This window comes from Dendrobates tinctorius, unplaced genomic scaffold (genome assembly GCF_039654945.1).
Source record: "Dendrobates tinctorius isolate UK_male_01 unplaced genomic scaffold, ASM3965494v1 ptg000366l, whole genome shotgun sequence".
Classification (NCBI taxonomy): Eukaryota; Metazoa; Chordata; class Amphibia; order Anura; family Dendrobatidae; genus Dendrobates; species Dendrobates tinctorius.
In genome coordinates, this window is record NW_027362032.1 from 4,094,636 (window position 1) to 4,109,225 (window position 14,590).

At 44.8% G+C, this 14,590-nt stretch overlaps 1 protein-coding gene and 1 pseudogene across 1 annotated transcript; both read right to left on the reverse strand.

The window, feature by feature from the left end:
• The window catches only part of LOC141075589 (uncharacterized), an 82,736-nt pseudogene that overhangs the window by 18,738 nt on the left and 49,408 nt on the right, over positions 1–14,590 (reverse strand).
• Positions 569–2,186, reverse strand: LOC141075624 (gastrula zinc finger protein XlCGF53.1-like). Its single transcript, XM_073562728.1, has 4 exons — positions 2,151–2,186; positions 1,101–1,250; positions 792–971; positions 569–709 (listed from the first exon to the last, which is right to left on the reverse strand). The coding sequence occupies exons 1-4, from the start codon at positions 2,184–2,186 to the stop codon at positions 569–571; spliced, it is 507 nt and encodes a 168-aa protein (XP_073418829.1).

Sequence of the window (14,590 nt, forward strand, 5' to 3'; positions counted from 1 at the left end):
TTTCTGGGGGGGGCAGACAATGGCTGGGAGCTTATGTTCCCGGGGATGCTAGATTTCTCCCACCATGTCAGTGTCTGCTGAGGTGTTGTCAAGTGGGAAAACTTGCTCATAGCAACCAATCACAGCTCAGCTGCTTTTAACCAGCTCTGGTGAAATGAGAGATGCTTAGTGATTGGTTGCAAGGAAAACTGCTGCTGCTCATAGCAGCCAATCACAGCTCAAATTCTTTTGAACAGCTCTGGTGAAATGAGAGATGCTTAGTGATTGGTTGGTGACACACACACACACATTCAGTTTTATATATAGAGATATAATACTGGTGGATAAAACAAGACTGAGCACAAGACCTTCACAGCCGTCTACACATCATAGGGGAGATCTCCTGACACCTTCTCTCCATCTACCTGATGATCCTGAGGAGCACTGGGATCTTCTTGGTTACAGTCCTGTGGAAGAAGAGGACGGGGACATCTCTCTGGTGTTGTCCTCTTACTGGATAGATCTGGAGGAAACACATACAGGGACGGAATTCATTCTCTACATACAGATAATTATAGGCCGTGTGTATTTAGTCCTGTCTATTACCTGGTGATGTGAGGGGCTGGGGAACCTCCATTATGACGTTCTTGTACAGATCTCTGTGTCCTTCTAAATTCTCCCACTCCTCCATGGAGAAATAGACAGCGACATCCTGACACCTTATAGGAACCTGACACATACAATGATACCGTCATCCCCCGATCTATTCATAGTGTTACTGTATAATGTCCCAGCATTCCCAGCAGTGTCACCTCTCCAGTCAGCAGCTCAATCATCTTGTAGATGAGTTCTAGGATCTTCTGGTCATTGATGTCCTCATGGATCAGGGGGTGAGGTGGAGGCCCCGTGATTGGGCTCAGGGGTATTCCCCATCCCTCAGACACAGGGTCCTGACAGCGATCACTAGAGGTCTTCTTCACCACTGTGTAATCCTGGTTATGGAGAGACACATTAATAAATCTCACTACAGACATTTCCAGAGTCCTCACCTCTCCAGTTCTGTCCATCTGATATTCCCATAGATAAGAATGATGTAATGTGACGTCATCAGAATCTCTCACCTCTCCAGTGAGACGGAAGAGGATCTCTAGGGTGAGGTGTAACATCCTCTCCGCCATCTTGTCTCTGTCCATATCCATCCTTGATGGGTAAATCAGGAAAATTCTCTTCTGTAGAAGATCTTCACTGAGAGGATCCGATATTGTAGAGACCTGAATGAGAAGAAGATCCGATGTAACATCATAAGAATCCTGTGTAATAATACAATTACTGGAGATAATAAGGGAAACATATGAGGAGATTTATTATCTTACAGTGTTTAGTTTTCTTCCCTGACATCTACTAATAAAACCTATATATTTAGGCCACAGACAACAAGCAGTTTCCTCCTCGGAGTCGGCAGCTGAACACGTTCCTCATAGACTCATCTTCCATAACGCTAATTCTCGTCTCATTACCGACACTGGAATCGGCATTAGCAATACTGCAGGAGATATTCATTACACGCGACATGAGAAATAACTCCTTCATGATGAGGACGACATCTTCATCTTCTACTGCGGCTCTAGAGACAGATGTGGCCAGAGTCGGTCACTGCCTCCATCCCCACCGGCCGTCTATATGAAGGTTTCCCGTCTTCCCCGCACTGGAATCTTCTCTCCCGTTAGATCTCAGCTCTGAGTCACACACAGAAGTTTGAGGCTTTTCTGGAAGAACAGGACAGGAGAGATCTGAGGCCGATGTCTCCATGTACAGGGTTTCCCCTCGGGATAAGAGGCTTCTCTATCCCTTTCCCCCAATTAGAGGGGACACCTGTGGATATCGGGGTCTTTACCGGCTGCAGTCCTGGGGGGATTTACTCGGTAACGTGGACGTTGGACAAACGTCACCATCAATTCCCATCAGAGTGAAGGAACATCGCTCCTCTATTCAGCTCTATGGATCCAGGATGAAATCCACTGCGGCCCCTGCAAGAAAAGAGCAAAGTCTGGTGAGACCCCCGAGGCCGGAGATTTCTACAGCTGCTCTGTGTAAAGTATGAAAAACCAGAGAGTTTTTTTAATCCTATTACAAGAAAAAAGTCCAAATGACTCTAATCCAAGACAATTTACAGGTGGACATCCATTGTCTTTATTACAGACGGACATAGATGTGAATACACATAGAAGATTAGAGCTTATAATAATAGATATCCACAGGAGCAGGCGGCAGCGGATCACCTGGAGAGCACCGGAGGGGATCAAACATGAGACAAACGATCATCTCAATCACTACATAGTAAAGTGCAGATGCTAAAAATGAGGAAAAAGGAGGGGCAGAATGATGGGTTAAATACCCATATTATATGGAATAAATAGCACTAAAAGGGCCACACATCAAGTATAAAATCATGTGACCAGCAAAAATAATAATGGCAGCAATCATGAGCCAAGAGGCCCTGTACTCAAATGACACTTCATAACCTACCCATATCCAGAGCACAGAAGCCCCGAACCTGCAGAGCCGCACTCCACATATATGGCTGCTCTGTGCACAGGACCTGTGATGAGGTCACAGGAGGGGAGGAGTCAGGGGTCACATGATCAGGGGCCTCAGTGTGTGCAGGACTCCGCTGTGCAGGTTCAAATAAGGATGAGGAACAGCATCTGGTCTGGGTGAAAAATTGTATCAAAAATGTATTCTGCCAGTACAAAATACAACGTTTCGGCCATATTGTGGCCTTTTTCAAGTATAACATAACAGCACAAATGGTGGCCTTTTATAGTGTGGCACAGCCAATCACCATTTAGGTAACACCCATCATGCGCGGTGCTATGCAAGGGATTAGCCACACGAACCGCCCACCGGGGAGGACCGCGCACGCGCAGAGGCCTAGAGCACGCGATCACATACCGCACTCCCTCACAAACCCGCGCATGCGCTGATTAACAAAAACAAGTGTAATACCACACTTGAATAAATGAGTCCACACAGATAGGCCAAAATGCTTCCAAACAACGCAGCATATAAGAGACATGTGGCTGATCCCTTGCATAGCACCGCGCATGCGCGGTGCTCTGTGACGGAGACGTCACGTGACCGGACCTGCGGGGATGGGCGGCGCGCGCCGTGACCTGGTGGTGCGCGTCATTAGACTGCGCTCCTGATACAACCTGGCTCTGGCTGATGTTGTCATATGGGGAGAGGGAACTCTGCCGATATAGGGATTTGTGAGTCCTCATATGATTGGTCCATTGGGGTTGGCGCCACTATTATGTGATTAGGGATTGGCGGTTTATATATGGATATGTATTACTGCAAGTGATTGGTGCATTATTTCTATGGATACCTTTGATGCATCACGATCATTGGTGGCTGATTTGGGGATCGTTGTTTATATATGAAATGCTTTTGCAATATTTCTAATATGAATATGACCATTATTGTTAACGACTAGATAAACTGTGCTATTGAATATATATGTATCTGATGGATGTATTTATCTGTATTTTATGTATGGATTTTCTGTGATGGGTGTTACCTAAATGGTGATTGGCTGTGCCACACTATAAAAGGCCACCATTTGTGCTGTTATGTTATACTTGAAAAAGGCCACAATATGGCCGAAACGTTGTATTTTGTACTGGCAGAATAAATTTTTGATACAATTTTTCACCCAGACCGGATGCTGTTCCTCTTCCTTATTTGGACTATTGTTCATTTGGGTCCATGAACCTTTGAACTGGCATCCACCCCTCCGTTGTGCTGTCAGCTGCTCTTTGCTGTCCGCTGTGCTGGTTGTCATGGTGGTGGATGAGGGGAAGTTTATGTGTGGGGTCAGGAGGGGTTTACAGGGTGGATGTAGCAGAGCCGCGTGTGTACGAGGTGTACGGAGCGGAGCCCTGTGTGTACGAGGTGTACGGAGCGGAGCCGTGTGTGTACGAGGTGTACGGAGCGGAGCCGCGTGTGTACGAGGTGTACGGAGCAGAGCCGCGTGTGTACGAGGTGTACGGAGCGGAGCCCTGTGTGTACGAGGTGTACGGAGCGGAGCCGTGTGTGTACGAGGTGTACGGAGCGGAGCCGCGTGTGTACGAGGTGTACGGAGCGGAGCCGTGTGTGTACGAGGTGTACGGAGCGGAGCCGTGTGTGTACGAGGTGTATGGAGCGGAGCCGTGTGTGTACGAGGTGTACGGAGCGCAGCCGTGTGTACGAGGTGTACAGAGCGGAGCCGTGTGTACGAGGTGTACGGAGCGGAGCCGCGTGTGTACGAGGTGTACGGAGCGGAGCCGTGTGTGTACGAGGTGTACGGAGCAGAGCCGTGTGTGTACGAGGTGTACGGAGCGGAGCCGTGTGTGTACGAGGTGTACGGAGCGGAGCCCTGTGTATAAGGTGTACAGAGCGGAGCCCTATGTGTACAAGGTGTACGGAGCGGAGCTGTGTGTACGAGGTGTACGGAGCGGAGCCCTGTGTATAAGGTGTACAGAGCGGAGCCCTGTGTGTACGAGGTGTACGGAGCGGAGCCGTGTGTGTACGAGATGTACGGAGCGGAGCAGTGTGTGTACGAGGTGTACGGAGCGGAGCCGTGTGTATAAGGTGTACAGAGCGGAGCCGTGTGTGTACGAGGTGTACGGAGCGGAGGTGTGTGTACAAGGTGTACAGAGTGGAGCCGTGTGTGTACGAGGCGTACGGAGCGGAGCCGTGTGTGTACGAGGTGTACGGAGCAGAGCCATGTGTGTACGAGGTGTACGGAGCGGAGGTGTGTGTACGAGGCGTACGGAGCGGAGCAGTGTGTACGCGGTGTACTGAGCGGAGTCGCATGTGTACAAGGTGTACGGAGCGGAGCCATGTGTGTACGAGGTGTACGGAGCGGAGCCCTGTGTATAAGGTGTACAGAGCGGAGCCCTATGTGTACAAGGTGTACGGAGCGGAGCTGTGTGTACGAGGTGTACGGAGCGGAGCCCTGTGTATAAGGTGTACAGAGCGGAGCCGTGTGTGTACGAGGTGTACGGAGCGGAGCCGTGTGTGTACGAGGTGTACGGAGCGGAGCAGTGTGTGTACGAGGTGTACGGAGCGGAGCCGTGTGTATAAGGTGTACAGAGCGGAGCCGTGTGTGTACGAGGTGTACGGAGCGGAGGTGTGTGTACAAGGTGTACAGAGTGGAGCCGTGTGTGTACGAGGCGTACGGAGCGGAGCCGTGTGTGTACGAGGTGTACGGAGCAGAGCCATGTGTGTACGAGGTGTACGGAGCGGAGGTGTGTGTACGAGGCGTACGGAGCGGAGCAGTGTGTACGCGGTGTACTGAGCGGAGTCGCATGTGTACAAGGTGTACGGAGCGGAGCCATGTGTGTACGAGGTGTACGGAGCGGAGCAGCGTGTGTACGAGGTGTACAGAGTGGAGCCATGTGTGTGCGACGTGTACGGAGCGGAGCCGCGTGTGTACGATGTGTATGGTGCGGAGCCGCGTGTGAACAAGGTGTACGGAGCGGAGCCACATTTCTGCCGACCTATCTGTGTACTCTGTATACCCCATCTTCAGTCACAGACCCCTCTGTGTACGCTGTATACACCCGTATACCCCCAGCTTCAGTTGGAGACCCCTCTGTGTATGCTGTATACATCTGTATTACCCCAGCTTCAGTTGCAGACCCCTCTGTGTACACTGTATACATCTGTATTCCCCCAGCTTCAGTTGTAGACCCCTCTGTGTACTCTGTATACACCCATATACCCCCAGGTTCAGTTGCAGACCCCTCTGTGTATGCTGTATACACCTGTATACCCCCAGGTTCGGTTGCAGACCCCCCTGTGTATGCTGTATACACCCGTATACCCCCAGCTTCGGTCGCAGACCCCTGTGTATGCTGTATACCCCCAGGTTCGGTTGCAGACCCCTGTGTGTATGCTGTATACCCCCGTACAACCCCAGCTTCAGTCGCAGACCCCTGTGTAGACTGTATACACCCGTATACCCCAGCTTCGGTTGCAGACCCCTGTGTGTAGGCTATAAACACCCGTATATCCCTAGCTTCAGTCTCAGACTCCTGTGTACACTGTATACACATGTATACCCCCAGCTTTGGTCGCAGAACCCTGTTTACACTCTATACACCCATAACTCCCCAGCTTCGGTCACAGACCCCTCTGTGTACACTGTATACACCTGTATACCCCCAGCTTCGGTCGCAGACCCCTGTTCACACAGTATACACCCGTATACCCCCAACTTCAGTCGCAGACCCTGTGTACGCTATATACACCTGTATACCCCCAGGTTCGGTGTTATAATAATTGTAATAAAGTCCTTTTTTTTATTAGCGTGTATATATATCCATACGTGAATGTGTGCGAGTATATATATATATACAGACACATGATTGTATAAGCCATTTATTTTGCCTAGACTTTGAAACTCTTTTTAGTTTACGTATTGTGAAACATATGGGTGTTACCTTTGGGTGTTACTTTTTGTGAACGTTAGCTGGCTTTCCTTATCTTGCGTGACTTCTCTGGTAATGTAGATAAGGATTGTTAACAGCTACGCTTATTCTAATTGCATGTACTATTTTTCTTGCAAATGTAGTGTTTTCAACGCCTTCTTTTCCTGCTATTTAAACTCTAAGAATATGTATTGAAGTTAGACAGAGGACTGCCCACACCTGGTGTGGCCGTCATTCTCTCTCCATGCCCGCATGTCCAAATAAAGAAGCATCTTACTTATTCAGGTCTGGACGATTTCTAATTGGAACATAAAAAAATCCCTGACATTTGGTGCGTTGGCCGGGAATCCAACACCTTTCCCTCACCGGTGAGTACTGTAAACCGTGCACGGGGGAGTCTGGAACTCCTTAAGTAAGTCCTCCGCCTTGCCATTAGGCGTCAACAGGGGCATTATCAGTTATCCCGGACTGAGGGAAAGTGATGGATTTCGTATAATCTAAGGATCTCTGGGAATCGTCTGTATCTGAATACAGGTAAGAACATTTAATAATTTTCATTATATTCGGTAACCTTGTTAATCCAGTATGAATGTTATTCTAGGAATTGAATGGGAACTGTGATTGTAGACTTTTCCAATTGGGGTTTGCGAGAGGCTCCTGTAAGTTGGTAGTTTGCATGCAATTGGAGTTATAATAACTCCTGTTGCTAAGCTCCATAGGAATGGGGTTTGTTTGTTCTTGTAAAATATTCCGAAGAATAATAATAATCTTTTTTTTATTTTTGAATGGGATGAATGTTATTTTAGGAATTGAATAGGGAACTTGTGGACTTTTCCAATTGGGGTTTGTGAGAGGCTCCTGTAAGTTGGAGGTTTACATGCAATTGGAGTTATTAAACCTCCTGTAAGTTGCGAAGCTCCATAGTGATTGGGGTTTGTTTGTTCTTTTAAAATATTCCACTGAATAGCAATAATCTTTTTTTTTTATTATTTATTTTTATTTTTGAATGGGTACAAAGCCAGTGTGAGAAGGCTACTGTGCAATAAAAAACTCCGTGTGCACGTTAAATTGATCTAGATGGGAGAATCGAGGGAGATTCTTTTTAGATTAACCCCTTAATGACAGCCAATATGTCTTTTTACTGACCTGAGATTTAAGAGAATATCATCCCCGTGCAGGTGATGATCCAGCAGCTGTCGGCTATCCACTATAGCTGACAACTTGCTGTATCCGGCTATACCACTTTGCAATAATTCCTGAAAATCACCTGAAGGGTTAATAAACTACCTGACAGAAGTTTTCAATATGTCAGGGGGTGCTGTTTTTTAAAAAATGGGCTACTAAGGGGTTAAGGAACCCGGTATAAGATGAATTTTTGCCGGTATTCTGTTTTGTCTTCTGTACTTTGTTGAATGTTGTTTTCTGGTAAGTGTGCTGTTTTGTCTGTCTTTTAAAATTATAGAACTAAAACGCCATAAATATATGTTTTATGTTACTCATGAGACTCCTTGAATGTTATCTTGAGTGAATGTATGAGGATTTAAATATAAAATCCTGAGTGTATAAGGGAGACCAGTAGGCGTGGTTAACAGTCATCTGTGGACTGGAGACAAATCATAGGTTATTATAGTGATATAAATCACCTAGGTACACGCGACCTGATCCCCATAGAGAATATTCTATGTTGTTATGTTATATGTTTTTCTTTTAATAAGACAGAGTGACTGAACCCTCCTCGTTTAAAAAGTGGACACAAAGTCAGATTAAGATCTTATAATGATCACTGAGGAGAGTCCGCGCCTGTGGTGCTTTGAATACCTGATATTAAGAACGGGAACGTCTCTGGATAAAAAGAGACAGTGTCATTAGACTTTATCTCAGCACTTCAGGAATAGGAGTACGAGGGAACTTTACTCTCTTGTCTTATATGTCTCTGTGTATGTCCAGTCCCTAACTGTGGAAGCTGTTGTACCTTGTGTGTTTGCACTGTGACGTTAGTTAAAAGTCCATGAGAGTGACCATAGCCCTTGGGGACCTTTCTTGTTTGTTACACTGTGTTGTCACACTCACCCCTTACAGGCTTTCCTTGGACGGAGGTGGCAAGATATAGAGATACAAGCTGGTAAATACCTAGGACATAGTGTAATCAGTGAGGATTATTTAGATCCTGGATATTAGTAACAGTAATTGTATTGTTGCTATTTTATCTTCTTGTTGACTTATGAATTTCACTGATATTTGTCAATCTTCTTGCAAGTGGGTAGAAATCCATTGTGCTCCAGGGTTTATATTGTGTATTGTCCTTATTTTGTTTTTTGTCTTTTTGTGTTTAAGAATTTTACGTAACATCCTTATGGGGCTTTATCCCATAGACATATAGATATATATTTTAAGACCTTGTCCTCATTGTAGGGCAGGATTGTTATTGACCATTTCATCTGATGGCTGGAAAGTTATTAAGATTGTACCAAGAAGGTATCCCTGGAATGAAGCAGGATATGGTCCTTTTTCATCGAGTACCCAAAGAGAACAGCCTTCAGATCAAATGTGCAATGTGTCCTTATTGGTAACTTATAGGCCGAACTCTTATATATTATAACAAATAGAGAGTAAAAATTCTATATCGCTGACATTGTCTTTTTAGTCTTGACAATCTAGGAGTAGGCACCACCCAGAGCAAACAGTCCTGAAGTGGGGAGATAAGCTGTTAGCATGAGAATTGTTGTGGAATGTGGTTGTGGTTTTGAGATAAGAAGGGGCCACTAGGAGATCCTGAATGTGTCCCCGGATGGATGGGTTGTATTTTATGATAAACTTAGTTTCATAAAATGTGAAAATTTGGTACAGGAAATGGAAAAGGGTAATGAGAGGAAATATTTAATTTGGCTAAAGTAGAAATACATTTATAAAACACTGTATTTCCAGAAGTAACTGTCCTTGTGGGAAGCCATGAGGTCACTTTTCTTGTTGATTTCTTGTTGATTCAGGAGCACTAGAACCTTAGTACTTCCAGAAGAGATACCGACTATTGGACTGTCTGCATAGTGGTAAAAGGAGCAAGTGGTAAGACACAGAGAACCATTGTCTACGCCTGTGGAAACACCGGGCCCTCAGCACAGGTAAAAGTGCAATTACACAAATTATAATATCAACTCTGTGGGAGGGATATGATGCAAGCCCTGAGCCTGGGAATAATTCCTACTGCTGCCGGACTATAGGTGAAATCCATGGCTGAGACAATGGTGCTCCAGGGGTATGGGGAATCTAGATACTATTACAGTCTAGATCTAATAACTGAAGGACCATCCTCAGTTACTGAGTCCTTAATCAAGGAAGCAATAGATAAAGGTACACAAATGTAGATGTTCACACACCTGAAGAACTACACAGCACCATGTACTACAGGTATTTCAGGGGTCCTGATGTAAAATATGAGAATTTCCATGCTCTAGATTGTTTATTGCACACCATATACTGGAATTATAAAGGGAACTGTGCCGTCAGTTGTAAACTGTCAGAACAAATTAAATTGTTGTTTTTGCTTTTTAGAGGCACCGAGCCACATGTTTCCCTCTCCAGATGTAAAGGTAGATCATGGAAATTCCTTGGTGATTTTGTTGATGAGTGTAAGGAAAGTAACAATGGGAGGATTTGGGTGATGGCTTATTTTGCAGTGCCAGACTGCAGGCATGTTCACAAGTACAAAAAGTGGAACACCATTTCTAAACCCAGTGTCCACCTGCAGCGAGGCAGGGGAACGAGTGAGAAATGCTGATCCTTTCCTAGAATTAGAAGAAGAATTGACCACATACCCAGAATCTTTGTGGTCCTCATGACCTGCAGATGTGGGATTGATAATAAGGGTGATTATATCCTGTCCAGCTCACCTTGTAACACAACCTTGTTTCCAGTAGGGAGGGCGCCCCCATCTGTAAACGAGGCTGTGATAACAAGAGCCCCCACAGGGCCGGACCCCCATACTCTGCTGAATGACTGGAGGCCGGAACATAAGGTCTTTACAGTGATGTCAGTAATGTCTTCTTCAGCATCCTGGTACATCCAGATAGCCAGGTTTGGTTTGTACTCACATATAAGGGGAGCAGGTATACATTCACCAGAATCCCACAAGGGTACTGTGAACCACCTACTATTGTTTTCCAGGTAAAATCGGCTAACCTAGCTCAATGTGAGTCACCAGAAGGAGCCAGATGCTCTTATATGTGGATGACATGCTATTGGCATTAAAAAAAGAAAAAAAAATTTGGTAACCAAAGGGGTTATTTTTAAAGATGACCTATATGTATGAACTGCCCAGTGACCTCCTAAGATATGTCACAGTATTGAGCCATGGCATAAGCTATGTCTCAACAGGAGGGATGGTAGAGATCATATCTTAGGTATTTAGGATGTATGGCTTTACTAACTATTACAATTTTTTGTTTAATCTGCATTATTTATTCAAAAAATAATTCCTAAGGGAACCTGAGACCAGAGAGAGGACAATGTCCTCACCCTGAATACTTATTCCAACACATTCGTATGGATTTTATTGAACAAGTGTGAGGGAAAGAGTCCGGCCTTGTTATTATGGATGCTTTCAGCAGGTGGATTGAAGCTGTCCACCCTGATGCATTAATTTTACCGAAGGCCCTTCTAAAGGAAATCATACCCAGATTTGGGGTTCCAGAAAATATATAGTAAACTAAGTAATGTTATTATTACCTAAAACATTGTCAATTGAGTTGGGAAACCGCTGTGCCTGTCATCCTCAGTCAGCCGGACTGGTGGGGAGACACAGTGGGATCTTGAAAAATAGGTTGACAAAGACCATGCAGGAAACAGGAAAAATTGGTAGTACTGTCTCCTATTGGTTGTACTAAATATGTATGTCACACGTACATCGGTAGTGCTGACAGCCTTTGAAGTCATATACGGGAGACCTTTTCTGTCACCTCAACTAAAAACTCTTTAGAAGGATAGATGAGGAAGTTGGTTATACATTAGCAGAATATATGGCTAAGATATTAACTCACAAAGAAGTTTCTACTCGTAGTTTTGTTCCAGGAAACTCACTAACAAAACCTGAGATCGTGAAACCTGCAGACTGGGTCCTTGTGAAGGTGATAAAGAAGAGACACCAGCACCATCCTAAGTGGGAAGGTCCTTACCAAGTCCTGTGGACTTCTCCTGCTGTGGTCAAGATTGCTGAGCGCACTTCCTGGATCCATCTCTCACATTGTAAACTTGTCAGACAGGTAGGGACAGAGTAGGATCTGACTTGCTTGTCAAAGTCCAGCTACAAAGGGAGGTTTTCCACAAGGGAAAGCTTGTCTCAAACTGGTGAAGTCTCCCATTCATCCCCCTACCCGGACAAGACGGTCAGATCTAGGATGTGTACATCAGGGTTAGTCACATGTATATTCTTCGTGACCATAGTGATGGGAGATTGGAGGGTAATAGACCCAGCAGGAGAGGAAGGTCCAGGGTGGTAGAATGGTTTCAGATTTAAGACTTTCAATCTTACTTTTGAAATCGGGCAGGAGGCCGCCATGTTAGTGGATTTCTGTCTGTTGTATAAATGATGCAGAGACAGGGAACAAGCTGTGAAACTAGCAGTCTGATAAGTATGCTTGTGTTATGAGCTCTAATAGCAGAGGGGATGGATGAGTGTGACTGGAGTAAAGCAGCATGGACATTGTAGCCCGAGACTATAGGTATAAGCCTTATGGCTACATAGATTTAAAGCCTGATTCCCCAGTAGGAAAAAGGAGATCCCCTTACACAAATAAGAATAATTGTAATCAGCTACTGAGAACTTTTAAAAAACCCTAAGATGAGGGACCAAAGGTTAGAAGAGCTGATATGTCAGGAACAGACCCAATATGATATTTCTACATAGAAGTTCAGAATAATAGCATACATAGACCCAAGGAAGGTATGCCAGAGAGAATCCATAACAGAGTCCATAGGGTTCATAGTTAGATTGTCTAACCTAACTAATGAAGATAAACTAGCTCTAGAGAGAGGCTGTGAGGAGAAGAATGAATGGCTAGAATGGCTTAACTACATTGCAAAAAGGTTTAAAAAATTAAGCTATATAGTAAAACTTATGTCTGCTCAGAAAGGGAAGGAAAATGTAAAATGTTATCATTTTTATATCCTCCACTTGAGAAACCGGATGTCCCACCACAGGTGATTGCTAATCCTGGTAACAATACTTGTTTTAGTCTTCCAGGGCATGGGCACGATTTCGGAGAGCTCCAAGGCGATTCTTGTAGAGAATGGATCATTGTCTCCCACAGGGCCAAGTACTCAGCCATATGGTCAGACCACACTACCCTGAGAGCGGATGTATGGTGGTTATGCGGTGATAAAAGCATAAGAGCCAGACTACCACATGGTTCCCGAGGGGATTGTGCAGTGGTCCAGCCAATCATGCCGTTCCACCTGTTGTCAACAGGGATATGGCCAAAGGTACGTAGTGGAAGAGACAGAAGCGTGAAACTCTGCAAGGATCCTTCCATTCTAGTATCTACATAGATGACATTGGAGTTCCCAGGGGAGTGACCACCGAGTACAAGGCTAGGATCCAGGTAGCAGCCGGGTGGGAATCCATAATTTGGTGGGCGATTATAAAAATGAATGTAGATTGGATAAATTACTTATACTATAACCAGCAGAGATTTGTTAATTATACCCGAGACGCAGTTAAAGGGATAGCTGAGCAATTAGGACCAACTCCTCTCATGGCTTGGTAGAATAAGATGGCATTAGACAAGTTCTTAGCAGAAAAGGGAGGTGTATATAAAATGATTGGAGGATTTTGTTGCACCCTTTATCCCTGATACAGATCCTGATGGAAGTATCTCCAAAGCTCTTGATGGACTGACTGCCCTGTCTAATGAATTAGCAGAGAACTCTGGATATGACGACATATTCCTGGACTGAATGATGGTTTGGGAAATGGTCCGGATTATTCACTTCTGCGTTGACATCTCTTACCATCGTGGCCGGAGTGCTGATTGTTTGTGGACGCTGCGCTATTCTATGCATTAGAGGACTTGTTCAAAGACTGACTCTGCCATAACAAAACCTATGTATCAAGGAATGGAGACCTTGGAATCCAACAAAAGAATGAAAATTTTTGGACTTAATGATAAATATACTGAACATATTAATCTCCCTCTAGATTATATGAAGATCTTCTGTGAAATCTGACAAAAAGAAATCTGTCCCCAATGTGTACAGATAAATGATTTTATTACAAGATGAGGGAATGTTATAATAATTGTAATAAAGTTCTTTCTTATGTGTGCATGGGTGTATATATATATATATATGTGTGTATATATATACCCATGCGTGTATGTATGTATGAGTGTGTATATGTATATATATGTATCTATGCACATGACTGCATATATGCCATTTATTTTTGCTTAAGACTTTGAAACTCTTTTCAGCTGATGTAATACATGGGTGTTACTTTTGGGTGTTACTTTTTGTGAACGTTAGCAGGTTTCCTTGTCTTGCGTGACTACTCTGGTAGCGCAGATAACAATAGTAACAGCTAAGCAAATTGTATATGCCATTTCTGCAAACGCAATATGTTCCAACACCCTTTTGGCTTTGCTATTTAAACTCTTAAGAATATGTATTGAGTTAGACAGAGGACGGCCCACACCTAGTGTGGCTGTCATTCTCTCTCCATGCCGGCATGTCCAATAAAGAAGCATCTTACTTATTCAGGTCTGGACGATTTCTAATTGGAACATAGAAACTCCCATGACAAAAACTGCCCTTATTAAGGTCACCAATGACCTCTTAACCGCCAAGAGCAAGCGACACTACTCTGTCCTCCTCCTCCTGGACCTGTCGGCTGCCTTTGACACAGTGGACCATTCCCTATTATTACAGACCCTCTCATCCCTTGGCATCACAGACTTGGCCCTATCCTGGATCTCATCATACCTAACAGACCGGACATTCAGCGTCTCCCACTCACACACCACCTCCTCACCTCGCCCCCTATCTGTCGGAGTCCCACAAGGTTCAGTCCTAGGACCCCTGCTCTTCTCCATTTACACCTTTGGCCTGGGACAGCTTATAGAATCTCATGGATTTCAGTATCATCT

Excerpts from the sequence above, each read along its gene's own strand:
- LOC141075624 (XM_073562728.1), bottom strand. The coding sequence starts at position 2,186 with ATGTCCGTCTGTAATAAAGACAATGGATGTCCACCT. Across the intron at positions 972-1,100 it reads TCTTCCGTCTCACTGGAGAG|GATTACACAGTGGTGAAGAA; the intron begins GTGAGAGATTCT and ends CTCCATAACCAG. Across the intron at positions 710-791 it reads TTGAGCTGCTGACTGGAGAG|GTTCCTATAAGGTGTCAGGA; the intron begins GTGACACTGCTG and ends TGTATGTGTCAG.